Below are 23,362 nucleotides of genomic sequence, written 5' to 3'. Positions count from 1 at the left end.
AATGGATCCGAAGGTCCCAAATCAATTGGCTTATTCGAAAAAAGCCTTCTTCTTTGAAAGATATATCTCGTGTCTGGTACTGCATTGTTCCACTCTGCAAGAAGTCCGAATCAGTCTCTTGCACCTCCCCCTTTTTATGATAAATATACCAGAAATAATTCGAATAAATAGCAGTCTCTGACAACTCATCCTCTTTAATCTGCTTGGACCCGCTCCAATACCCATAGGAAAATCCCCAGTCATATTCAGCGTACCTGTCCCTGCAATCAAATAGATTGTCCCAAGGGCCCCATATTCTAGGAGCCCAAGTTATGCTATTGAAAATTCGTTCCTCTAGCAGTTCCGGTTTGACCATTCCGTTCCCTTTTTCAAACTCCACTTCTTTTCATATAGCATCCCTAATCAAAGAGAGAACAATATCCATTTCAAAACATTTCTAACGGATTCCTTGGTTCGGACCGACGAAGTAATGGCACTCGATTATTATCAACCCGACTGCAATCTTTTTCTGTCGGTAAGGATTGCACCAGAGCACCTTCTACTTCTAATAGGCCATGAACTATAGATAGAGAAGAATCATTCTGAGCGAGTCCATAAGAAGCGACCCACTTTTTCATCGGTTCCGGGGGAAGACCAAAGATCTTGCGCGACCGGTCCGCCAGAAAAACTCAAAAGAGAAAGAAGTCTCGTTAATCTCTTCATGCTCGTTCCAAGTTCGAAGTACCGTTTGGCCAAAGAAAAAGCCGCTTCCTGACACGATTGCCTCTTTATATAGATAGATATAGGATCTATGGGGTTATTACTTAGAAGTCTATTTTGTACAAGATCCCCTCCTATCTGATAGAAAAGGGTCCCATGATCCCGAGCCGGTCTTATCTTGGCTCGCAAACCCCAAGTTTGTCTATGAAGAGCTAATCTAATTGTATTAGTTTCTATAATGGATTTCTTATGTGGAATACTAATGGATAGGGCCTCGTTGCTAAGTGCTACAAGATCTAGTGCACTGGAACTCGTGGTTATGGACCCGAATCCTTTAGTATGGAACATTGTCTTTTCCAAGTAAAAACCCCTAGTATATGAAAGAATGAAAAGGTGCTTTCGTTCTTGTGGAATAAGAAGCCCTCGTACCTTAATGAAAGGAAAATAGGAATTTTTCGTTAGGTATTTGACCAAATAGGATCGTCCAGTTCCTATAGAACCTATCACTAAAATACCCGATAGGGCTAAGCGGAACGAAAAGGGTTTTCCATGAGATGGTAAATGAAAACGATTAGCCCCACACGAGGTTTGGGAATAAGTGATTGTCTGATAATGAGCAAGGAATATACGTCTTTCTGCTAAAGAGGATCTATTAAACTCATAATTCATTAGATCCTTGTTAGCAATGTCAACTAGGTATCATAAGTAAATGGATCTCGGTTGTTCAATCCTTTGATAACCAAGGTCATTCTTTGCTAAAGAGAAATGATCACTATGGGTCAGACTCAATAGAATTGGATCCATTCCAAATAGCGAGAATTAGGATTCTTGATCCCTCTCAATCTCTCTTTCAATTCGAGGATCCAGAGAGGTTTTTTCATAGTCATCTCCGAATATTTGCCATCTCCGAATATTTTCGATTTCATTTTTCTATGATATGTCTTTCTATATGAAAATTGGTTATTTACGATGTACGATGATCCCTGTTAAGCATCCATGGCTGAATGGTTAAAGCGCCCAACTCATAATTGGTAAATTTGCGGGTTCAATTCCTGCTGGATGCACGCGAACGGGAACGGTCTATTGGAACTGGCTCTCTATCCATGGAATCTCATCCATCATCCATACATAACGAATTGGTATGGTATATTCATACCATAACATAAGAACAATAAGAACTCGAATTCTTATCGATACTGGAACTCAGAGCATAGGAGGGAAAGTCGATTTATGGATGGAATCAAATACGCAGTATTTACAGAAAAGAGTCTTCGTTTATTGGGAAAGAATCAATATACTTTTAATGTCGAATCGGGATTCACTAAGACAGAAATAAAGCATTGGGTCGAACTCTTCTTTGGTGTTAAGGTAGTAGCTGTGAATAGCCATCGACTACCCGGAAAGGGTAGAAGAATGGGACCTATTCTGGGACATACAATGCATTACAGACGTATGATCATTACCCTTCAACCGGGTTATTCTATTCCACTTCTAGATAGAGAAACGAACTAAAGGAGAATACTTAATAATACGGCGAAACATTTATACAAAACACCTATCCCGAGCACACGCAAGGGAACCGTAGACAGGCAAGTGAAATCCAATCCACGAAATAAATTGATCCATGGACGGCACCGTTGTGGTAAAGGTCGTAATGCCAGAGGAATCATTACCGCAAGGCATAGAGGGGGAGGTCATAAGCGCCTATACCGTAAAATCGATTTTCGACGGAATCAAAAAGACATATCTGGTAGAATCGTAACCATAGAATACGACCCTAATCGAAATGCATACATTTGTCTCATACACTATGGGGATGGTGAGAAGAGATATATTTTACATCCCAGAGGGGCTATAATTGGAGATACTATTGTTTCTGGTACAAAAGTTCCTATATCAATGGGAAATGCCCTACCTTTGAGTGCGGTTTGAACTATTGATTTACGTAATTGGAAGTAACCAATTAGGTTTACGACGAAACCTAGAAATCGATCACTGATCCAATTTGACTACCTCTACGGGATAGACCTCAACAGAAAACTGTTGAGTAACGGCAGCAAGTGATTGAGTTCAGTAGTTCCTCATAGAAAATTATTGACTCTAGAGATATGGTAATATGGAGAAGACAAAATTGTTTGAAGCACGCACAGAACCGGAAGCGCCCCTTGTTTCAAAGAGAGGAGGACGGGTTATTCACATTTAATTTGATGGTCAGAGGCGAATTGAAAGCTAAGCAGTGGTAATTAAGAACCCCGGGTGAAAATAGGGATGTCTCCTACGTTACCCATAATATGTGGAAGTATCGACGTAATTTCATAGAGTCATTCGATCTGAATGCTACATGAAGAACATAAGCCAGATGACGGAACGCGGAGACCTAGGATGTAGAAGATCATAACATGAGCGATTCGGCGGATTTGGATTCCTTTTCTATATATCCACTCATGTGGTACTTCATCATACGATTCATATAAGATCCATCTGTCTAGAGATCGTCATATACATCTAGAAAGCCGTATGCTTTGGAAGAAGCTTGTACAGTTTGGGAAGGGGTTTTTTGATAAAAAAGAAGAATCTACTTCAACCGATATGCCCTTAGGCACGGCCATACATAACATAGAAATCACACGTGGAAGGGGTGGGCAATTAGCTAGAGCAGCAGGTGCTGTAGCGAAACTGATTGCAAAAGAGGGTAAATTGGCCACTTTAAGATTACCATCTGGGGAGGTCCGTTTGGTATCCCAAAACTGCTTAGCAACAGTCGGACAAGTGGGTAATGTTGGGGTGAACCAAAAAAGTTTGGGTAGAGCCGGATCTAAGTGTTGGTTAGGTAAACGCCCCGTAGTAAGAGGGGTAGTTATGAACCCTGTGGACCACCCCCATGGGGGTGGTGAAGGGAAAGCCCCCATTGGTAGAAAAAAACCCACAACCCCTTGGGGTTATCCTGCGCTTGGAAGAAGAACTAGGAAAAGGAAAAAATATAGTGATAGTTTTATTCTTCGTCGCCGTAAGTAAATACGTAACTAGGAATATGGAAAATTGCATTTTTGGAAATTGCAATAATGCGATGGGCGAACGACGGGAATTGAACCCGCGCATGGTGGATTCACAATCCACTGCCTTGATCCACTTGGCTACATCCGCCCCTTATCCAGCTAAAGGATTTTCTCTTTTTTCCATTCATTATTATTCTATTTATTCTGACCTACATACCTCGATCGAGATAGTGGACATAGGATGCCACTCTTTAAAATGAAAAAAAGGAGTAATCAGCTGTGACACGAAAAAAAACGAATCCTTTTGTAGCTCGTCATTTATTGGCAAAAATCGAAAAGGTCAATATGAAGGAGGAGAAAGAAATAATAGTAACGTGGTCCCGGGCATCTAGCATTCTACCCGCAATGGTTGGCCATACAATCGCGATTCATAATGGAAAAGAACATATACCTATTTACATAACAAATCCTATGGTAGGTCGCAAATTGGGGGAATTCGTGCCTACTCGGCATTTCACGAGTTATGAAAGTACAAGAAAGGATACTAAATCTCGTCGTTAATTGAATTCAGAATAGAAAGATTCAGAATAAACAAAATTTATAGGATTCAAATAATCAAATAAAATAAAGATAGGCGGGTAATAACCTTATTTATGACAAGTTTCAAATTGGTAAAGTATACCCCTAGGATAAAGAAGAAGAAGGGGCTGAGAAAACTCGCAAGAAAAGTTCCAACCGATCGTCTACTTAAATTCGAACGGGTTTTCAAAGCACAAAAACGCATACATATGTCTGTTTTCAAAGCACAAAGAGTTCTAGATGAGATTCGCTGGCGTTACTACGAGGAAACCGTTATGATACTGAATCTCATGCCTTATCGAGCATCGTATCCCATCTTAAAGTTGGTTTATTCGGCAGCAGCAAATGCTACTCATTATAGGGATTTCGACAAAACGAATTTATTCATCACTAAAGCCGAAGTCAGTAGGAGTACTATTATGAAAAAATTCAGACCTCGAGCTCGAGGACGTAGTTATTCTATAAAAAAAACGATGTGTAATATAACAATTGTACTAAATATAGTAAAGAAATCTAAATAATCTTTAGATCAATCTAAAATTTCGATTCCCAGTAAAAAAAAGAAATATAATAGAAAAATATGGGACAAAAAATAAATCCACTCGGTTTCAGACTTGGTACAACCCAAAATCACCATTCCTTTTGGTTCGCACAACCAAAAAATTATTCTGAAGGTCTACAGGAAGATAAAAAAATACGGAATTGTATCAAGAACTATATACAAAAGAATAGGAAAAAAGGCTCGAATAGAAAAATGGAATCAGACTCAAGTTCTGAAGTAATTACACATATAGAAATTCAAAAAGAAATCGATACAATCCACGTCATAATCCATATTGGATTCCCCAATTTATTAAAGAAAAAGGGAGCAATCGAAGAATTAGAGAAAGATCTCCAAAAGGAAGTTAATTCTGTAAACCAGAGACTTAATATTGCTATTGAAAAGGTTAAAGAACCTTATAGACAACCTAATATTCTTGCGGAATATATAGCTTTCCAATTAAAAAATAGAGTTTCATTCCGAAAAGCAATGAAAAAAGCTATTGAATTAACTAAAAAAGCGGATATAAAGGGAATAAAAATCCAAATTGCGGGTCGTCTAGCAGGAAAAGAAATTGCACGTGCCGAATGCATCAAAAAGGGTAGACTACCCCTCCAAACAATTCGCGCTAAAATTGATTATTGCTGCTATCCAATTCGAACTATCTATGGAGTATTAGGTGTCAAAATTTGGATATTCGTAGAAGAAGAATAAATAACAATGTCTTCCCATTCCGCCCAGTGATAGAATAAAAAAGACAAGAACCTTGTTTTTCAAAAAATCCCTAAAAAAAAGAAGAAAGTATCCCTCTTTCTATAAGATTTAATGAAAATTAATAAATCTTTTAATATAATTGCTATGCTTAGTGTGTGACTCGTTAGTTTTTTCTTTAGGGTCAAAAATTGAAAAAAAAAAAAAATTGTCTGAACCCTACTAAAAATAGAAAAAAACTTAGTAATGATAGAAAATTAACTAATAACCAACCTATTGCTTCGTATTGTCGAGATCCTAACTAAGAAACAGTCACTATGTGAATAAATACATCTATCAAAAATGAGTAGATCTATCATATAGTTGTAGCAACTGCATTTTTTTCTCTACAAAAGAAACCTGATTCTAGGCTGTGAAGCAAAACTAAAGGGATGTGGATAAAAGGAGGGATGATAGATAGAAGGAAGAAGAATAAGAAAGATATAGGATTCCCATGTGTATGGTCTATGAATTACATCATAAAAAAAGGCAATGTGATAAAGCATCAATATAATAAAATTCTAAAAAAAAAGAGAGAATTCTAAATCGTAACTTTTGAAACAACAAATATAAATATAAAGCAATAAATAAAGAGCTGCCAGGTTAATAAAACTGAGAAAATTGACTCGGAAAGAAATTTTTTGGAAGCTCCATTGCAGGATTCAAACCTAACCATTAAAGGAGAAGCTGTGGGAACGACAAAACCTATGACTACATAGGATTTTATTGGAAAGAATCCTAACACTTCATTGGGTGGGATGGCGGAACAAACCAAAAAATTTGCTTTATTTGATAAGGTTCTAAATTAACAAATAAGACAGGAAAGAGTAAATATTCGCCCGCGAAATCCTTAGAATACTTTACCACGATTCAATAAGAATAAAAAAAAGAGATTCAAAAAAAGGAAGGATTACATTTTATATAAATATTGAATTTTGATATATTCTAGATCTTCTTTCTTGACTATATATTTATTTTTCTTTTTTAAGAAAGTCAAAATCAAAAAAACCTAACTTTTTCTATTATATATTGATGTATACCTATCTATAATATTTTGGAATATTATGGAATTAGAGAAATGAAATTCGCACGCTTTCTCATTTCATTCGCGAGGAGCTGGATGAGAAGAAACTCTCATGTCCAGTTTTGTAGTAGAGATGGAACTAAGAAAGAACCATCGACTATAACCCCAAAAGAACTAGATTTCGTAAACAACATAGAGGAAGAATGAAGGGAAAATCCTGCCGAGGCAATCATATTTGTTTTGGTAGATATGCTCTTCAAGTACTTGAACCCGCTTGGATCACCGCGAGACAGATAGAAGCAGGACGAAGAGCAATGACACGATATGCACGTCGTGGTGGAAAAATATGGGTGCGTATATTTCCCGACAAACCGGTTACAATAAGACCCACAGAAACACGTATGGGCTCGGGAAAGGGATCCCCCGAATATTGGGTAGCCGTTGTTAAACCAGGTCGAATACTTTATGAAATGAGCGGAGTATCCGAAACTGTAGCTAGAGCAGCTATCTCTATAGCTGCCAGTAAAATGCCCATACGAAGTCAATTTCTTCGATTAGAGATATAGAACCCCAAAAAGGAATATTGAAGATAAAAAACCCTGGTTTTTCTTTCTGGAAAGACAATATTTCTTTCATCCTTTTGCATTGAAATAACAAATGGAAATCAAAATAATATGATTCAACCTCAGACCCTTTTAAATGTAGCAGATAACAGTGGAGCTCGAAAATTGATGTGTATTCGAGTCATAGGAGCCGCTGGTAATCAGCGATATGCTCGTATTGGTGATGTTATTATTGCTGTAATCAAAGACGCAGTGCCCAAAATGCCTCTAGAAAGATCCGAAGTAATTCGAGCTGTAATTGTACGTACACGTAAAGAATTCAAAGGCGACGACGGTATAATAATACGCTATGATGACAATGCAGCAGTTATCATTGATCAAAAAGGAAATCCAAAAGGAACTCGAGTTTTTGGCGCGGTTGCCGAAGAATTAAGAGAATTGAATTTTACTAAAATAGTTTCATTAGCTCCTGAAGTATTATAAATACTAGTAGACGAGATATAGATCAAAGAAAAAATTAGTAGATTGTGTCTCACGTATATGCTTTAAAATCCAAAATGAAAAGAAAAGGGAAAACATGTTGATTATAGAAAAATTAGGAGGAACCTAGAATTAGAGTCTTATGGGCAAGGACACTATTGCTGATTTACTAACCTCTATAAGAAACGCAGACATGAATAAAAAAGGGACTGTTCGAGTAGTATCCACAAATATTACCGAAAACATTGTTAAAATACTTCTACGAGAGGGTTTTATTGAAAGTGTTCGGAAACATCAGGAAAGTAACAGATATTTCTTGGTTTCAACTTTGCGACATCAAAGGAGAAAGACTAGAAAGGGAATATATAGAACTAGAACCTTTTTAAAGCGTATCAGCCGACCTGGCTTACGAATTTATGCCAACTATCAAGGAATTCCTAAGGTTTTGGGCGGAATGGGAATTGCTATTCTTTCTACTTCTCGAGGTATAATGACAGATCGAGAAGCTCGACTAAACAGAATTGGGGGAGAAGTTTTATGTTATATATGGTAATGGCCGCACCTATAGTACCCAAATTCTATCTCGAACTTCCTATTTTGAAAATAAAAATAGAAAAATAGGAGAAAAATATATGACAGAAAAAAAAAATAGGAGAGAAAAAAAAAACCCGAGAGAAGCAAAAGTAACTTTCGAAGGTTTAGTTACGGAAGCCCTACCCAACGGAATGTTCCGCGTTCGCCTAGAGAATGACACGATCATCCTGGGCTATATTTCAGGAAAGATCCGGTCTAGCTCTATACGAATACTGATGGGGGATAGGGTCAAAATTGAAGTAAGTCGTTATGATTCCAGCAAAGGTCGTATAATTTATAGACTTCCCCATAAGGATTCGAAGCGTACCGAAGACTCGAAGGATACTGAAGATTTGAAGGATACCAAAGATTCAAAGGATTAGGTTTTTCTGGGGTAATAACTTCCAAGTTTCAGAATTTAAGTGAAGAGACTTATTTTTTCCAAAAGAATAGATTCATAGTTTAAGAAAGGAATACCTATATATGAAAATAAGAGCTTCCGTTCGTAAAATTTGTACAAAATGTCGACTGATTCGCAGGCGTGGGCGAATTAGAGTCATTTGTTCCAATCCGAAGCATAAACAAAGACAGGGGTAATCTTTCGAAAAAGAAGCTTTTCTTTCTAATAAAGTAAAAAAAAAGTACCCACGGAAATGTCCAAATTGCAAATAAAAAAAATGAAAGTAAAGGATATATTTTAACCCGAAACGGATATCTTTGTATCTTTTTTCTTTTTGTTATTTCTAACTCATATTTATGAGATAATAAAATATGACAAAAGCTATACCAAAAATAGGTTCACGTAAGAAAGTGCGTATTGGTTTGCGTAGGAATGCCCGTTTTAGTTTACGGAAGAGTGCACGTAGAATAACAAAAGGGGTTATTCATGTTCAAGCCAGTTTCAACAATACCATTATAACCGTTACAGACCCACAAGGTCGGGTCGTTTTCTGGTCCTCCGCAGGTACTTGTGGATTCAAAAGCTCAAGAAAAGCATCACCCTATGCTGGTCAAAGAACAGCAGTAGATGCTATTCGTACAGTGGGTTTGCAACGAGCAGAAGTTATGGTAAAAGGTGCTGGTAGCGGAAGAGATGCCGCATTACGAGCTATTGCTAAAAGTGGTGTACGGTTAAGTTGTATACGCGATGTAACACCTATGCCGCATAATGGATGTCGACCTCCTAAAAAAAGACGTCTGTAAAAAAAAAATGAAACCGCTTTCAAGAGAAATAAACGATTCAATGATCAAATAATAATACTAGTCTGTTATGGTTCGAGAAGAGATAACAGGATCCACTCAAAAACTAGAGTGGAAGTGTGTTGAATCAAGAGTAGATAGTAAACGTCTTTATTATGGTCGTTTCATTCTGTCTCCGCTTAGAAAGGGGCAAGCGGATACTGTCGGTATTGCCTTGCGAAGAGCTTTACTTGGAGAAATAGAAGGAACATGTATCACACGCGCCAAATTTGGGAACGTGCCACATGAATATTCCACAATAGTAGGTATTGAAGAATCCATACAAGAAATTTTACTAAATTTGAAAGAAATTGTATTGAGAAGTAATCTCTATGGAGTTAGAGACGCATCAATTTGCGTCAAAGGTCCTAGATACATAACCGCTCAAGATATAATCTTACCGCCTTCCGTAGAAATCGTTGATACGGCACAACCTATAGCTAACTTGAGAGAGCCCATTGATTTCTGTATTGAGTTACAGATCAAGAGAGATCGCGGATATCATACGGAACTCAGAAAGAACTCTCAAGATGGAAGTTATCCTATAGATGCTGTATTCATGCCTGTTCGAAATGTGAATTATAGTATTTTTTCTTGTGGGAATGGAAATGAAAAACACGAGATACTTTTTTTAGAAATATGGACGAATGGAAGTTTAACTCCTAAAGAAGCGCTTTATGAAGCTTCTCGTAATTTGATTGATTTATTTCTTCCTTTTATACACACGGAGGAAGAGGGCACTAGTTTCGAAGAAAGTAAAAACAGGTTAACTCCACCCCTTTTAACCTTTCAAAAAAGATTCACTAATCTAAAGAAAAACAAAAAAGGAATTCCATTGAATTGTATTTTTATTGATCAATTAGAATTGCCTTCTAGAACGTATAATTGTCTCAAAAGGGCCAATATACATACACTATTGGACCTTTTGAGTAAGACTGAAGAAGATCTTATGCGAATTAATAGTTTTCGTATGGAAGATGGAAAACTGATATGGGACACTCTAGAGAAGCATCTCCCAATTGATTTACCTAAGAACAAGTTCTCGCTTTAAATCATTGCAATTTTTTCCTCTTCTTCTTTTTTGAGTTAGAATAAAAAGAAAAAAGAAAGCAATTTTGCATCTTTGGCACAATCTATATTTTCGCGAAATGGATCATAATAAAATAGATTTTAGGTATCTAGGGAAGATTCACTTGGAAGTAACTATTTCCTAGATACCCATGCAGGGGACTTCGCGGTGGAATGAATCAACTCGAAAAATCCCTAAACTAAAAAAGACCTAAAGTTAAGGATTTATCAATGGGTAATGTTGCTCCAATACCTAACCAAAGAGCTACTACAGTACCGATTAAAAAAACGGTCGTAGCTACTGGGCGACGAAATGGATTTTGGAATTTATTGACATTCTCTAGAAAGGGTACTGTCAATAAGCCCGTTGGCACAGAAACCATTAAGAGAACGCCCAATAACTTATTGGGTACTGTACGGAGTATTTGAAATACGGGAAAGAAGTACCACTCGGGTAATATTTCCAAAGGAGTTGCAAACGGATCCGCCGGTTCACCAATCATTGACGGCTCTAGAACCGCTAAACCCACATTACACGCAATAGTACCTAGAATTACTACTGGAAAAATGTATAAAAGATCGTTGGGCCACGCAGGTTCCCCATAATAATTATGTCCCATCCCTTTAGCTAATTTTGCTCTTAATACAGGATCATTTAAGTCCGGTTTCTTTGTTATTGGGATAGGTGAATTCTTTAGGATCCATCCCCCAAAGGAACCGGACATGAGAATTTTTCATCATCCGGCTCGAGCAAGAATGAAAGAAATAAGACCGTGGAGGATCCACAATAGAATAGGGTATATAATGACTCAATGACTCAAGGTAAGAAAAGCTTTATCAAATTATCTTTTCCGAAGTTGCGCCTATAACTACTCATTGAAAAGAATCCTATTCTTATGCTTAAATGCTCAATATCCAAGTGGGCTTACAAATTTGATCATGATCAATTGCTTTGTGGATTGTCTCTTGATTAGTTGGTGTTTATCCCCTCGATATCGCAATTTTCTTATGTCCAAACAAAATATTTACTTGTTACTAATAAAAAATCAAAAAGTTTAGCCTGCGTTCTTCCTTAGATCCCTTCTTTTACTCCGATAGTATTGCGGATCAAAATCGATGCAAAGAAAATGAATGCATTTCCATACTATAATAAAAAGTAAGTGTAATAAAAATAGAATTGGATCATATCACATGACTTATTCCATTTATACTCTATAGGATCTTACGGAGCCTGTTCATGGATGACATGGTTGGGGTATGATCATAGAAAATATTCTCCTCGAGTGAACCAGCCTATCCTTTCTAGATAGGGGACTTACGTGTTGATTGGATGCGGAGACACCTTTGGTCGTGAATTCTAATGTGGCAGATCCAATTCTCTATCTGCATGGCCAAATCAATAATTCAAGTCACACACTCCCATAATCCGCCTTATTTTCTTTCGTAAAATTCACTTCAACTATTTGTATAAAAATACTTCGAAGTTGAAGAGAAGTATCCAAATGACATGTCTTATTTTACAATAACCCATGTTTGTAGCAATGAAATACCACAACCTACCCGATATGATATATGAGAATTAGAATTCTCTATGATATGCCTTCCCTATAAAGGACCCGAAATACCTTGCTTACGTATCATTGGAAAGTGCATTAACATAAATACGGCAGTAAGCAGAGGTAGTACAAAGGTATGTAAACTATAAAAACGAGTCAAAGTGGATTGGCCTACACTAGCACTTCCACGTAATAATTCCACTAAAGGGGACCCTATTACCGGAATAGCTTCGGGTACACCTGTAACAATTTTGACTGCCCAATAACCAATTTGATCCCAAGGCAAAGAATAACCAGTTACACCAAATGATGCAGTCAATACAGCCAAAACCACGCCTGTGACCCAAGTTAATTCACGGGGTTTTTTAAATCCACCTGTGAGATACACACGAAATACGTGCAGGATCATCATTAGAACCATCATACTTGCTGACCATCGATGAACCGATCGGATTAACCAACCAAAGTTGGCCTCCGTCATTATATATTGAACGGAGGAAAAAGCCTCTGTAACGGTGGGTCGGTAGTAAAAAGTCATAGCAAAACCGGTAGCGACTTGTACTAGAAAACAAGTAAGTGTAATTCCCCCTAAGCAATAAAATATGTTGACATGAGGAGGAACATATTTACTAGTTATATCATCTGCAATTGCCTGAATCTCAAGACGTTCTTCAAACCAATCATATACTTTATTGAGATAGGTAACTAGCCCGACTCCCCCTCCGAGAACCGTATATGAAAATTTCATCTCGTACGGCTCAAGCAGAAATACACAAATTTTCAACGGATATTAGAAAAAAAGGTTCAAAACTCCATCAGCCACGGTATTGGATCGATTTGCCTTGAAGATATGAAATAAGAAAAATCCAGAATTTCTTCTTTGTGATAATAATGCCAAAAAATCTCAAGTTGGCTCATCTGTCTTTCTTTCCCTTATGTTGATCATTAGAGGCCTCTTGACTTTTCTCTTCCCTATTTTTTATTTATTTTATTTTTTAACTAGTCAAAAAATAAAATAAAAATTTCTAGTGGTTTTCTGATAGAAATTATCTTGTTGCGATCCTATGAATCAGTTCAATTAAAACCTTAGATTCATACTAGAGCCACGATGATTGAGTCTCAAGATAAACAAAAGGCAAGGGTTCTTCGAATAAGAACCGCTTGATGATCATTTATTGAAAGAGAAAAGAGTTCTCTTTTTGGCAAACTAAATTGGAAGGAAGAAAATTTCTTTTTTTATTAAGAAAGAACTGCTTGAATTTTTTTTAAAGTCTGGTTGCGAGGTCTAAATAGTGAGTATGAATCATAGTTCCTTTTTTTTGATCCACTCTATGTATTTCGTGTTCCAGATACTAGAATAAATAATATCCGACGAATTAGAATCATCTTGATAGAGATAACAGGCCCTTTCTATGTATTATCAATAGGATCAATTCTAACAAGTCACACACTCATATTCCAGAGATACCAAAACAAAAAAATCCACGGTCGAACTACCAGAATGTCTAGAAATGTGGAGCTTAAAGTAGAAAGGCTTTTTTTGGATGGAAAAACTATGAAGTCATAGTTTTAGTTAGTAGAAACCTAATTCGTTAAAATTCCGTCCAGTAAAACAGAAGAATTATAAATTTCTAAAATTATAGATAGGAATATCGCGAATAAAGCCATTGCGACCCCCATAAAAGGAGTAGTCCCCCAACCCGGAGCAACTTTCCCATATTCCGAATTCAAGGGTTTCAATAAACTACCTGCGCCAGTCCGTTTTGGCTTAGGTCTAGAACTATCTTCAACGGTTTGTGTAGCCATAAATTCTATTTAATCATTGGTGTTGACTTTGTATACTATTCCGTTGTAGTTGTAAATACACGATCTTTTCATAGATCCATTGTAATCTTGAAATTCTATAAAAATGGAAACAGCAACTTTAGTCGCCATCTCCATATCTGGTTTACTTGTAAGCTTTACTGGGTATGCCTTATATACCGCGTTTGGGCAACCCTCTCAACAATTAAGAGATCCATTCGAAGAACATGGGGACTAATTGAAGTAAGAAGTCTCCCCTCCGGGGGACTTCTTACTTCAATTAAATTATTTCTTTCCTTCAATTAAAATTTCATTTCTTAGTCGGAACCTTAGGTGGTTCTCGGAAGAAGATAGCGAAAAAAATTATCCCTAAAGTCGAAACTAAAAGGAACGTATAAACCAATGCTTCCATAGATTCGATCCTGGTTTATTTACAATTATAACTTCCACACCTATTCACTTATCATTTGGGATCATTTCCCATATAAAAAAAGAAAAAGAGTTAAAGAAAGGACAGGAGATGTTCCTCATGTCAAATCAAACAAAAAAGAGAGGTGAAAGATACCATAGCAATGTGGTATCAGGCTGCCTGTCTCCTTGTAGTTGGATCTCCAACTTTTTGGAATGTTCCAAATTCCACTTGAGCATCCAAGTCTGGATCAATACCAGCAAAAACATCTCGGAACAAGGTTCGAGCGCCATGCCAAATGTGTCCGAAAAAGAAGAGCAAAGCAAAGGTAGCATGACCAAAAGTGAACCAACCCCTTGGACTGCTGCGAAAAACACCATCTGATTTCAAAGTAGCTCGATCTAATTCAAAAATTTCCCCTAATTGAGCACGCCGCGCATATTTTTTTACAGTAGCAGGATCAGAATAACTTACTCCATTGAGTTCGCCACCATAGAACTCCACCGTTACGCCTACTTGTTCAACACTATATTTGGATTCTGCTCTTCTAAAAGGAACGTCCGCTCTCACAATTCCCTCTTCATCTACCAAAACTACCGGAAATGTTTCAAAAAAAGTAGGCATACGACGTACAAAAAGCTCGCGTCCTTCTTTATCTCTAAAGACCGGATGTCCTAACCATCCAACAGCTATGCCATCCCCATTGTCCATTGAGCCTGCTCTGAATAATCCCCCCTTTGCTGGATTATTACCAATATAATCATAAAAGGCTAATTTTTCGGGAATTTTAGACCAAGCTTCTGATAAACTAAGATTTTCGGCTAACCCATCGCTAACTCTTCGATATATTTCTTGCTGAAAGTATCCCTGATCCCACTGATAACGAGTAGGCCCAAATAATTCGATTGGGGTAGTTGCTGATCCATACCACATAGTTCCGGCAACTACGAAAGCAGCAAAAAAAACAGCAGCGATACTACTGGAAAGTACAGTTTCAATATTGCCCATACGTAACCCTTTGTATAGACGTTGAGGCGGACGGACACTTAGATGGAATAGGCCCGCTAATATGCCCAAAGTACCCGCAGCAATATGATGCGAAGCTATTCCTCCCGGAACGAAAGGATCAAAACCTTCTGCACCCCACGCAGGATTTACAGCTTGTACTTTTCCAGTTAGTCCGTAAGGATCGGACACCCATATCCCAGGGCCATATAAACCCGTTACATGAAATGCACCAAAGCCAAAACAAGCCACCCCTGCAAGAAATAAATGAATTCCAAAGATCTTGGGCAAATCCAAAGAAGGTTTTCCCGTCCGCTCATCACAGAATATTTCTAGGTCCCAATATACCCAATGCCAGATAGCTGCCAAGAAACACAAGCCAGAAAACACAATATGCGCACCTGCCACACCTTCATAACTCCAAATACCCGGATTCGTTACAGTTCCTCCTGAAATACTCCAACCACCCCACGAATTCGTTATTCCTAAACGAGTCATGAAGGGGATGACGAACATACCTTGTCTCCACATTGGATCCAGAACAGGATCAGAGGGATCAAAAACCGCTAATTCGTATAAAGCCATCGAGCCAGCCCAACCAGAAACTAGAGCTGTGTGCATTATATGCACCGAAAGCAATCGACCCGGATCATTCAATACGACAGTATGAACACGATACCAAGGCAAACCCATGGAAATACCCCTTTAGCAAAGAAAAATAGACACGATGTCGCTTTATTTTATCGCATTGGAAAAGACTGTCCATACATATTCTATGTACCTAACCCTTCTAGGGGATTCTATGTCAGAAAGCGTGAATATTTATTTCATTCCATTAAAAATAACAAGCCAATTCTGTTTGTAAGAAGAAAGAGAAGCAGATCTATTCTATACTCGATAAGTGCCAATATGCAATGGGTAGCTTGGGCTATTTGGAAAAACGAAGAATAGATCCTTCATCCCTCTTTGTTTATCATTCGAATCACAGATTCCTTTTTCTTTATTCAATCTGTCTTACCTTCCTTATATGTAGAATCTTTCAATCTATGTATTAATAGAATCTATAGTATTCTTATAGAATAAGAAAAAAATGAAGATAATAAACTGCGGATTCTTTCTTTCTCTTCCATTCTTACGTTTCCATATTAAAGTGTAGTTTTTTTACTTAAATTTAATAATATTAATCTAATATGCCCATTGGTGTTCCAAAAGTACCTTACCGGATTCCCGGAGATGAAGAAGCGACTTGGGTTGACTTATACAATGTTATGTATCGAGAAAGGACACTTTTTTTAGGTCAAGAGATTCGTTGCGAGATCACGAATCATATTACAGGTCTGATGGTATATCTCAGTATAGAAGATGGAAATAGCGATATTTTTTTGTTTATAAACTCCCCTGGCGGGTGGCTAATCTCAGGAATGGCGATTTTTGATACGATGCAAACGGTGACACCTGATATATATACAATATGCCTCGGAATAGCCGCGTCCATGGCCTCCTTCATTCTGCTTGGAGGAGAACCCACCAAGCGTATAGCATTCCCTCACGCTAGGATTATGCTTCACCAACCTGCTAGTGCTTATTATCGGGCAAGGACACCAGAATTTTTACTAGAAGTGGAAGAGTTACACAAAGTTCGCGAAATGATCACAAGGGTTTATGCACTAAGAACAGGCAAGCCTTTTTGGGTTGTATCCGAAGACATGGAAAGGGATGTTTTTATGTCAGCAGACGAAGCCAAAGCTTATGGACTTGTCGATATTGTAGGGGATGAAATGATTGACGAGCACTGCGATACTGATCCAGTGTGGTTTCCAGAAATGTTTAAGGATTGGTAGTGGGTGGATTCCTTGTAAATTTATTTCAAACCTAAATTCGGGTTTTATGCTATAGAAAATAGAAATACTTCATGATGATGAATCATCAGGTTAAGATCGATCTAAACCAATCCATTTTATATATACAATACATACGACATGCCAACGGTTAAACAACTTATTAGAAATGCAAGACAGCCAATACGAAATGCTAGAAAATCGGCCGCGCTTAAGGGATGTCCTCAGCGTCGAGGAACATGTGCTAGGGTGTATGTGCGACTCGTTCAGATCATGAGTTCAAACAAATAATAAAATTTTTGAAGTATCCCTGATCGGTACCAATGAATAGGATAGAGAAGCTCTATCCTAGATTTCTATGGTATATGGAATTTATGGTTTCCTTTGGTGCAAATCCAATCATCTAGATTGGAAGAAGCAATTCCCCCATTGGTAACAAATGGTTATCCATTAAGCGGAGGAAATAGTAATAAAAAGAAAAAGGCTTATGCTCCTTTATCTTAAAAGAACGGACTAAAGGGTCAGCTACTTAGCCAACTTTCATAATTAAATACCGTCACTGTATGAATAATTCTTATTGTGAAAAGAGTTATTTACTCTATAATGGATAGGTAGAGCCAAAGAATGTGAACTATACAAGTTCACAATACCTTTTGATGAAATGAAAGAAAGGGCTCCGGTGTATAGAGAGGGCCTCGCCGTTTAAAAGGGAACCATAAAAACGATGGAACCCACTGTTTTTTTAGTATCGTTAGAATTTGTTATTTCTATGCGAAATAACTGAATAGAATAAAAAATCGTGGTTGGGAAGGTTATAGTAGCAAAAGCCATTGGAATTAATATTTTATATATCGGAATAATCCGTTTAGTTATTAATGGGAAAAAAGAGGGTTAAAAGAAGAAAAATCATTAGTTATTCATTAAGGTTAATTTGATTCAATGACCAGAGTTCCGCGAGGATATATAGCTCGGAGACGACGAACAAAAATGCGTTCATTTGCCTCAAACTTTAGAGGGGCTCATTTAAGACTTAATCGAATGATTACTCAACAAGTAAGAAGAGCTTTTGTTTCTTCTCATCGAGATAGAGGCAGGCAAAAGAGGGATTTTCGTCGTTTGTGGATCACTCGGATAAACGCAGCAACACGGGTATATAACGTATTCAATAGTTATAGTAAATTAATACACAATCTGTCCAAGAAGGAATTGATTCTTAATCGTAAAATGCTTGCACAAGTAGCTGTATCAAATCCAAATAATCTTTACACGATTTCCAATAAAATAAGGACTATCAATTAAAGGATAAAAAAGTAATATACAGGAATAATTAAAACCGAATTCCCGGAGAGGGAACTCCGGGAAGATACAATAAATTAAGATTAAGTGGTAGGAATCAACGAGCATGTTGCAATAAATAAAAAAACAATTTCTTTTTTCCCATTTTTCTTTTTTATAACAAACACAAGAATCAAAATTGGATTACTTTCTTTATATATGAGTCTGAGCCTTTCGAATAAAACATCAACAATCGGAACTTAAGTTCCGATTGTTGTTTCTTAAATTCTGGTTGGAGTTTCTTAAGTTTCGATTGGAATTGAACTTTTGTGTTAATTGAGGAATATGTCTATTTTTTCTGTGTCTAGGACCAGTAATTATTGAAATTGCCTGGGCTTGAAATTGCTTCTCATTCTCATAGTTACGAAATGGTAAGAAAGATAAAATACGAGCCTGTTTTATAGCAACAGTAATTAATCGTTGTTGTTTCAAGGTTAATCTATTTATTCGTCTGGATAATATTTTTCCTTGTTCACTAATAAATCGATTAATTAAACTCATGTTTCTATAATCAATTCGATCCCCCGGGCCTATTCGAGAACGCCTACGAAAAGGTTGTTTGGATTTACGAAAAGGTTGTTTGAATTTACGAAAAGGTTGCTTAGATTTATGAAAAGTTTGTTTGGATTTACGAAAGGGTTGCTTAGATTTACGAAAAGGTTGTTTAGATATATACATGATTTATTCCTTATTTTAAAATTTGAAAAAAAAAAAGATTTCTTTATTTTATTAATTTTTGATCCAGAACCAGAAGAAGTAGTCTTTCTTTGGTCCATATATTATTTGATTAATATACTATATAAAAATATAAAAAATCAAAATATATAAAAATAAAAACCCTCTATACATATGAAATAATATCTACCTAAAATGAGATTAGTTGATTTGTATTTTGTATTCTATCCATGTTCTATATATTTAATAAGAAGTTCTTACTTTTTCTGTTCTTTGGAAAAATCGAACACACGATGCTCCTATTTCTTTATTTCATTATGAGTGGTATGCTTTCGACAATAACGACAAAATTTTCTTAATTCTAATTGTCCGGGCGTATTGTGGCGATTCTTTTGAGTACTATATCTAGAAATCCCCGTCGATTCCTTATTGGTACCCTTTCGAACACAACTAATACATTCCAAAATAACTCGGATTCTAACATCTTTGCCCTTGGCCATGAACCTCCTTTCCTTTTTGGATCGACTTAACTTAATTCTTATACCTATTCTTTTATTCTTTTATTTTGGATCCCAAGAAAAGAAGAAGGATAAAATCCATAGAAGTTCCTAACTAAAAATGTGATTTCTAAAGATTTTGTTGTAATTCTTCGAATTCTCGAACAAATCCAATCCAATAGAATAAAAAAAATTGGAAATTCGTAAATCGTAAATTAAGTAATAAAACATAGAGAAATAATTAAAGAATACAATCCTTATCCATCTTTTCTTTCTTTTTGCTTCATATACTAAAAAAGAATTCAAAAAGGGAAAATTTTCGTCATGTCACGAAGAATTCTATCTCTTGCATAGGAATAACTAGAATTAAAAAAAAGGGAATGACAAAGCATCTGGGAATAAACGATTGATTTCTATCAATAAACCTGCTAAAGCCCCAAACCATAGAGTACTTAGCACGGGTGCTACAGAGAGATATGTTTTTATATCCCGCATTGAAAATCCTCCTTCCGTATTGGAATACATATATGATCAGATACTCTTGCCCAAGATCCTTTGTATTTCTTTTGTTTAGGCGAAATTCCTAACTAAAAAAACAAAATAAATATTCTATATATATAGAATGAACCGTATAGACGAGATTTTCCTATCCCTAAAAAAGATGACCCCTTCTTCCTATACATTACTAAGGAATAGTAGTCTTTCTTTTATAGGTGAAATTTGACTGGATTTTAGTTTATACCCTCCCTTGATTATATGAGACCAAAAACAAGAAATGACAAGAAAGTTCTATATGGATAAAGAAATAGAAGAAAATTACGATGTGGAAAACAAGAAAGGAATTGTGTACAATGGCATTGTACAACAATTTAATTTGGAAAAGGGATGTAGCGCAGCTTGGTAGCGCGTTTGTTTTGGGTACAAAATGTCACAGGTTCAAATCCTGTCATCCCTACCTATTAATTATCTCTTCTTTATGGGCAGTAGTGGGGAGATCGATTAAAGTAAAGTGGGTATAACTTGAATTTGTGGATACTATACGGATGTGAGACACGTTAGGAATAGAAAAGGATTTTCTTTTTTTTTGTTTTGAAAGCGCTCTTAGTTCAGTTTGGTAGAACGCGGGTCTCCAAAACCCGATGTCGTAGGTTCAAATCCTACAGAGCGTGATTCCATATATCTTATGTCGAAACTAAAATAACTTAAAAAAAAAACAAAGTAGAATTGCAACTCCAATTTGACCTCCTCCAGACCAGAGAGGAGGTCAATCAAAAAAGAAATATTACTCAATCAAAGATCCAACTGATCCCCACGCCTGTATTGCAAATACGCAGTCACGAATAATCCCGCTAAAGTAATAGGAATTAGGCCTAAGACGATTCCAAATAGAAAAACTTCAATCATTTCGATTTGTTCGAGGGGATAAAAAAAGAGGTACGATCTATCTCTAAATAATAGTCTAAACTACCCACGAATCTCAATGACCAAGAAAAGAATTGGTAATTAGTGTGGAAAAGAGTCTAGAATATCAGGAATCCAAAAGAAAGATTCTTCTATTCATTCAATTCATTTCAAATAAGACGTATCTTGTTCAAGCCAATAAATAGAGCTGGGGTTATAGTTAAAGCAGCCAGTAGAAAACCGAAATAACTAGTTATAGTAAGCATGAAGGGGTTAAATTCCATTTTTTTTTACTACACTACATAATGTTGGTAAAGCACTTACCTAAGTTTAAGTTTTAAGTTATGGAAAATTCATAATTCATTGGTTATTTTAGATAATACTAAAAAACAAGATAGAGTGAGATACAGAAGTGTAAAAAAAAAGAGAAAATCGATTCATCAGACGGAACATGAGTCCCTAATTCCGAATCAAGAGATTTGTTGTGGAATCTGTCAATTAAGTAAACTAATAATATTAAGAACTAGATCATCTAACGCCATTGAAAAATGAAATTGGATTTTCGGGGGAATTTTGGAATAAAAGATAAATAAAGAATTTAATTTGAAAAAAAAATTCTTTCTATTTCGGATTATTTCTTTTTTAATAGGATGGATTTCATCCTCTTTTTGGAGCAAACGGTCGAATATTCCCCTATTCCTTCTTATTTTAACTCATTGTATTCCATATGGAATAAGAGGAGAAGAAAAGCATTCCACGACCCCCAAGGGGCCCCCTCAAAAAGGGAACTATTCCTTGAATTTACTTTTTTTTTTATTTTTATTCGTTTTTTGAACCCCAACAAAAGTTGATTCGAAGTTACTTCAATTATCCTTTTCTTTTAAGTTCTTCTTGTAAAGTTCCATGCTTGCTGTTTGGTCAAGAAAGTTAGACCTAATCCAACAAACAAGACAAGGATTGATTACGAATCTTGATTCTTCAAAGAATGTATTCCGTTTCTTTCATAACGGATTATCCACTATTCGATTTTCTATTTATTAGATATTATTTTATGCTAACCAATTAAATTCCTTTAACTAAAAAGGGATAGATTTTGCATATACTTATCTTTGTATTGCGTCAATATGAGAATATCCTTCCTAAATTCTTTATCTTATTAATCATTAACTTAGGTTTTCCCAAGATCTTGGCCGCTATTCCAAATTTAATTATTCTACTATTCCGAAGACAATGAAAATAAGTAGGACCAAAAAAATTGTGGGGTTCTATTGATGCCTTGAATAACATGTAATTTTCCTATAGACAAGAAACAAAAAAGAGAAAAAAGGAATTCTGTTTCGGGACCAAGCAAAACTGGATTGCTGTGCCATAGGAAGGATAGCTATACTAATTCGGTATACTCAAAATACACCTTTGGTACAAAATTGACAATCTCACGAGGATGAAATATCAGTAACTTTCTATTTACTGGTGGATCCCATCTTTTACGGAATCAATTCCTTTTTTGAATAAAAATTTTGGGAGCTCAGCATGTCTGGAAGCACGGGAGAACGTTCTTTTGCTGATATTATTACCAGTATTCGATACTGGGTTATTCATAGCATTACTATACCTTCCCTATTCATTGCGGGTTGGTTATTTGTCAGTACGGGTTTAGCTTATGACGTGTTTGGAAGTCCTCGACCAAACGAGTATTTCACGGAAAGCCGACAAGGAATTCCATTAATAACCGACCGTTTTGATTCTTTAGAACAACTAGATGAATTTAGTAGATCCTTTTAGGAGGCCCCCAATGACCATAGATCGAACCTATCCTATTTTTACAGTGCGATGGCTGGCTGTTCACGGATTAGCTGTACCCACGGTTTTTTTCTTGGGATCAATATCAGCAATGCAGTTCATCCAACGATAAACCAAATTCCAACTATAGAACTATGACACAATCAAACCCGAATGAACAAAATGTTGAATTGAATCGTACCAGTCTATACTGGGGTTTATTACTCATTTTTGTACTTGCTGTTTTATTTTCCAATTACTTCTTCAATTGAGAGAAAGAAAGAGAGTAGTAAGAATTCTCTTATCCCATTTGGAAGGATACCATCTTTATAACTATCCATGACTGTTTTTGTCTCTAGCATGACCACTTGAGAAAATGTGGAGGAAAGTAGGGGAAATGGCCGATACTACTGGAAGAATTCCTCTTTGGCTGATAGGTACTGTAACTGGTATTCTTGTGATTGGTTTAATAGGTGTTTTCTTTTACGGTTCGTATTCTGGATTGGGTTCATCTCTATAGTAATCGGAGGATCCAGATTGTAAACATGAAAA

At 36.4% G+C, this 23,362-nt stretch overlaps 31 protein-coding genes and 4 non-coding genes across 35 annotated transcripts. All coding sequences in view use genetic code 11, as the record gives it.

The window, feature by feature from the left end:
* The first annotated feature begins 1,689 nt into the window (after window positions 1-1,689).
* Window positions 1,690-1,763, top strand: trnI-CAU. Its single transcript has one exon. It is a non-coding gene; the product is annotated as a tRNA-Ile (tRNA).
* A 166-nt stretch (window positions 1,764-1,929) lies between these two features.
* On the top strand, window positions 1,930-2,211 carry rpl23 (ribosomal protein L23). Its single transcript has one exon. It carries the CDS (start codon window positions 1,930-1,932, stop codon window positions 2,209-2,211), a length of 282 nt encoding a protein of 93 aa, YP_899450.1.
* Window positions 2,212-2,229: 18 nt separating this feature from the next.
* On the top strand, window positions 2,230-3,714 carry rpl2 (ribosomal protein L2). Its single transcript is given in 2 exon segments — window positions 2,230-2,613; window positions 3,283-3,714. Coding segments are annotated over 2 exon segments (816 nt in total).
* A 55-nt stretch (window positions 3,715-3,769) lies between these two features.
* trnH-GUG lies at window positions 3,770-3,844 on the bottom strand. Its single transcript has one exon. It is a non-coding gene; the product is annotated as a tRNA-His (tRNA).
* A 130-nt stretch (window positions 3,845-3,974) lies between these two features.
* Window positions 3,975-4,256, top strand: rps19 (ribosomal protein S19). The gene has a single exon. It carries the CDS (start codon window positions 3,975-3,977, stop codon window positions 4,254-4,256), a length of 282 nt encoding a protein of 93 aa, YP_899448.1.
* Window positions 4,257-4,348: 92 nt separating this feature from the next.
* rpl22 (ribosomal protein L22) lies at window positions 4,349-4,795 on the top strand. The gene has a single exon. The coding sequence runs from the start codon at window positions 4,349-4,351 to the stop codon at window positions 4,793-4,795; it is 447 nt and encodes a 148-aa protein (YP_899447.1).
* A 59-nt stretch (window positions 4,796-4,854) lies between these two features.
* On the top strand, window positions 4,855-5,529 carry rps3 (ribosomal protein S3). The gene has a single exon. It carries the CDS (start codon window positions 4,855-4,857, stop codon window positions 5,527-5,529), a length of 675 nt encoding a protein of 224 aa, YP_899446.1.
* Window positions 5,530-5,673: 144 nt separating this feature from the next.
* Window positions 5,674-7,155, top strand: rpl16 (ribosomal protein L16). Its single transcript has 2 exons — window positions 5,674-5,682; window positions 6,754-7,155. Exons 1-2 carry the CDS (start codon window positions 5,674-5,676, stop codon window positions 7,153-7,155), a joined length of 411 nt encoding a protein of 136 aa, YP_899445.1.
* Window positions 7,156-7,263: 108 nt separating this feature from the next.
* rpl14 (ribosomal protein L14) lies at window positions 7,264-7,635 on the top strand. The gene has a single exon. It carries the CDS (start codon window positions 7,264-7,266, stop codon window positions 7,633-7,635), a length of 372 nt encoding a protein of 123 aa, YP_899444.1.
* Window positions 7,636-7,774: 139 nt separating this feature from the next.
* rps8 (ribosomal protein S8) lies at window positions 7,775-8,185 on the top strand. Its single transcript has one exon. The coding sequence runs from the start codon at window positions 7,775-7,777 to the stop codon at window positions 8,183-8,185; it is 411 nt and encodes a 136-aa protein (YP_899443.1).
* Window positions 8,186-8,264: 79 nt separating this feature from the next.
* On the top strand, window positions 8,265-8,588 carry infA (translation initiation factor 1). Its single transcript has one exon. It carries the CDS (start codon window positions 8,265-8,267, stop codon window positions 8,586-8,588), a length of 324 nt encoding a protein of 107 aa, YP_899442.1.
* A 100-nt stretch (window positions 8,589-8,688) lies between these two features.
* Window positions 8,689-8,802, top strand: rpl36 (ribosomal protein L36). Its single transcript has one exon. It carries the CDS (start codon window positions 8,689-8,691, stop codon window positions 8,800-8,802), a length of 114 nt encoding a protein of 37 aa, YP_899441.1.
* Window positions 8,803-8,976: 174 nt separating this feature from the next.
* On the top strand, window positions 8,977-9,408 carry rps11 (ribosomal protein S11). The gene has a single exon. It carries the CDS (start codon window positions 8,977-8,979, stop codon window positions 9,406-9,408), a length of 432 nt encoding a protein of 143 aa, YP_899440.1.
* A 67-nt stretch (window positions 9,409-9,475) lies between these two features.
* On the top strand, window positions 9,476-10,495 carry rpoA (RNA polymerase alpha subunit). Its single transcript has one exon. The coding sequence runs from the start codon at window positions 9,476-9,478 to the stop codon at window positions 10,493-10,495; it is 1,020 nt and encodes a 339-aa protein (YP_899439.1).
* Window positions 10,496-10,712: 217 nt separating this feature from the next.
* petD (cytochrome b6/f complex subunit IV) lies at window positions 10,713-11,935 on the bottom strand. Its single transcript has 2 exons — window positions 11,928-11,935; window positions 10,713-11,187 (listed from the first exon to the last, which is right to left on the bottom strand). The coding sequence occupies exons 1-2, from the start codon at window positions 11,933-11,935 to the stop codon at window positions 10,713-10,715; spliced, it is 483 nt and encodes a 160-aa protein (YP_899438.1).
* Window positions 11,936-12,117: 182 nt separating this feature from the next.
* On the bottom strand, window positions 12,118-13,523 carry petB (cytochrome b6). Its single transcript has 2 exons — window positions 13,518-13,523; window positions 12,118-12,816 (listed from the first exon to the last, which is right to left on the bottom strand). Exons 1-2 carry the CDS (start codon window positions 13,521-13,523, stop codon window positions 12,118-12,120), a joined length of 705 nt encoding a protein of 234 aa, YP_899437.1.
* A 129-nt stretch (window positions 13,524-13,652) lies between these two features.
* Window positions 13,653-13,874, bottom strand: psbH (photosystem II protein H). The gene has a single exon. The coding sequence runs from the start codon at window positions 13,872-13,874 to the stop codon at window positions 13,653-13,655; it is 222 nt and encodes a 73-aa protein (YP_899436.1).
* Window positions 13,875-13,977: 103 nt separating this feature from the next.
* Window positions 13,978-14,109, top strand: psbN (photosystem II protein N). Its single transcript has one exon. It carries the CDS (start codon window positions 13,978-13,980, stop codon window positions 14,107-14,109), a length of 132 nt encoding a protein of 43 aa, YP_899435.1.
* A 72-nt stretch (window positions 14,110-14,181) lies between these two features.
* On the bottom strand, window positions 14,182-14,283 carry psbT (photosystem II protein T). The gene has a single exon. It carries the CDS (start codon window positions 14,281-14,283, stop codon window positions 14,182-14,184), a length of 102 nt encoding a protein of 33 aa, YP_899434.1.
* Window positions 14,284-14,451: 168 nt separating this feature from the next.
* On the bottom strand, window positions 14,452-15,978 carry psbB (photosystem II 47 kDa protein). Its single transcript has one exon. It carries the CDS (start codon window positions 15,976-15,978, stop codon window positions 14,452-14,454), a length of 1,527 nt encoding a protein of 508 aa, YP_899433.1.
* Window positions 15,979-16,475: 497 nt separating this feature from the next.
* On the top strand, window positions 16,476-17,126 carry clpP (ATP-dependent Clp protease proteolytic subunit). Its single transcript has one exon. The coding sequence runs from the start codon at window positions 16,476-16,478 to the stop codon at window positions 17,124-17,126; it is 651 nt and encodes a 216-aa protein (YP_899432.1).
* Window positions 17,127-17,264: 138 nt separating this feature from the next.
* Window positions 17,265-17,378: within the span that the record gives for rps12 (ribosomal protein S12), a trans-spliced gene. Coding sequence (YP_899431.1) covers window positions 17,265-17,378 — 114 coding nt within the window.
* On the top strand, window positions 17,265-17,378 carry rps12 (ribosomal protein S12; one part of a trans-spliced gene, as the record gives it). Coding sequence (YP_899385.1) covers window positions 17,265-17,378 — 114 coding nt within the window.
* A 684-nt stretch (window positions 17,379-18,062) lies between these two features.
* Window positions 18,063-18,422, top strand: rpl20 (ribosomal protein L20). Its single transcript has one exon. The coding sequence runs from the start codon at window positions 18,063-18,065 to the stop codon at window positions 18,420-18,422; it is 360 nt and encodes a 119-aa protein (YP_899430.1).
* Window positions 18,423-18,644: 222 nt separating this feature from the next.
* Window positions 18,645-19,136, bottom strand: rps18 (ribosomal protein S18). The gene has a single exon. The coding sequence runs from the start codon at window positions 19,134-19,136 to the stop codon at window positions 18,645-18,647; it is 492 nt and encodes a 163-aa protein (YP_899429.1).
* A 296-nt stretch (window positions 19,137-19,432) lies between these two features.
* Window positions 19,433-19,633, bottom strand: rpl33 (ribosomal protein L33). The gene has a single exon. The coding sequence runs from the start codon at window positions 19,631-19,633 to the stop codon at window positions 19,433-19,435; it is 201 nt and encodes a 66-aa protein (YP_899428.1).
* A 363-nt stretch (window positions 19,634-19,996) lies between these two features.
* Window positions 19,997-20,125, bottom strand: psaJ (photosystem I subunit IX). Its single transcript has one exon. The coding sequence runs from the start codon at window positions 20,123-20,125 to the stop codon at window positions 19,997-19,999; it is 129 nt and encodes a 42-aa protein (YP_899427.1).
* Window positions 20,126-20,510: 385 nt separating this feature from the next.
* Window positions 20,511-20,585, top strand: trnP-UGG. The gene has a single exon. It is a non-coding gene; the product is annotated as a tRNA-Pro (tRNA).
* Window positions 20,586-20,725: 140 nt separating this feature from the next.
* On the top strand, window positions 20,726-20,799 carry trnW-CCA. The gene has a single exon. It is a non-coding gene; the product is annotated as a tRNA-Trp (tRNA).
* A 121-nt stretch (window positions 20,800-20,920) lies between these two features.
* On the bottom strand, window positions 20,921-21,034 carry petG (cytochrome b6/f complex subunit V). The gene has a single exon. It carries the CDS (start codon window positions 21,032-21,034, stop codon window positions 20,921-20,923), a length of 114 nt encoding a protein of 37 aa, YP_899426.1.
* A 167-nt stretch (window positions 21,035-21,201) lies between these two features.
* Window positions 21,202-21,297, bottom strand: petL (cytochrome b6/f complex subunit VI). Its single transcript has one exon. The coding sequence runs from the start codon at window positions 21,295-21,297 to the stop codon at window positions 21,202-21,204; it is 96 nt and encodes a 31-aa protein (YP_899425.1).
* Window positions 21,298-22,561: 1,264 nt separating this feature from the next.
* psbE (photosystem II protein V) lies at window positions 22,562-22,813 on the top strand. Its single transcript has one exon. It carries the CDS (start codon window positions 22,562-22,564, stop codon window positions 22,811-22,813), a length of 252 nt encoding a protein of 83 aa, YP_899424.1.
* A 10-nt stretch (window positions 22,814-22,823) lies between these two features.
* On the top strand, window positions 22,824-22,943 carry psbF (photosystem II protein VI). Its single transcript has one exon. It carries the CDS (start codon window positions 22,824-22,826, stop codon window positions 22,941-22,943), a length of 120 nt encoding a protein of 39 aa, YP_899423.1.
* A 22-nt stretch (window positions 22,944-22,965) lies between these two features.
* psbL (photosystem II protein L) lies at window positions 22,966-23,082 on the top strand. Its single transcript has one exon. It carries the CDS (start codon window positions 22,966-22,968, stop codon window positions 23,080-23,082), a length of 117 nt encoding a protein of 38 aa, YP_899422.1.
* A 125-nt stretch (window positions 23,083-23,207) lies between these two features.
* psbJ (photosystem II protein J) lies at window positions 23,208-23,330 on the top strand. The gene has a single exon. The coding sequence runs from the start codon at window positions 23,208-23,210 to the stop codon at window positions 23,328-23,330; it is 123 nt and encodes a 40-aa protein (YP_899421.1).
* Window positions 23,331-23,362: the final 32 nt, after the last annotated feature.

The sequence above is a fragment of the chloroplast genome of Sorghum bicolor (assembly GCF_000003195.3).
Source record: "Sorghum bicolor chloroplast, complete genome".
Lineage (NCBI taxonomy): Eukaryota > Viridiplantae > Streptophyta > Magnoliopsida > Poales > Poaceae > Sorghum > Sorghum bicolor.
This window is presented reverse-complemented; position numbering and strand designations above follow the sequence as displayed.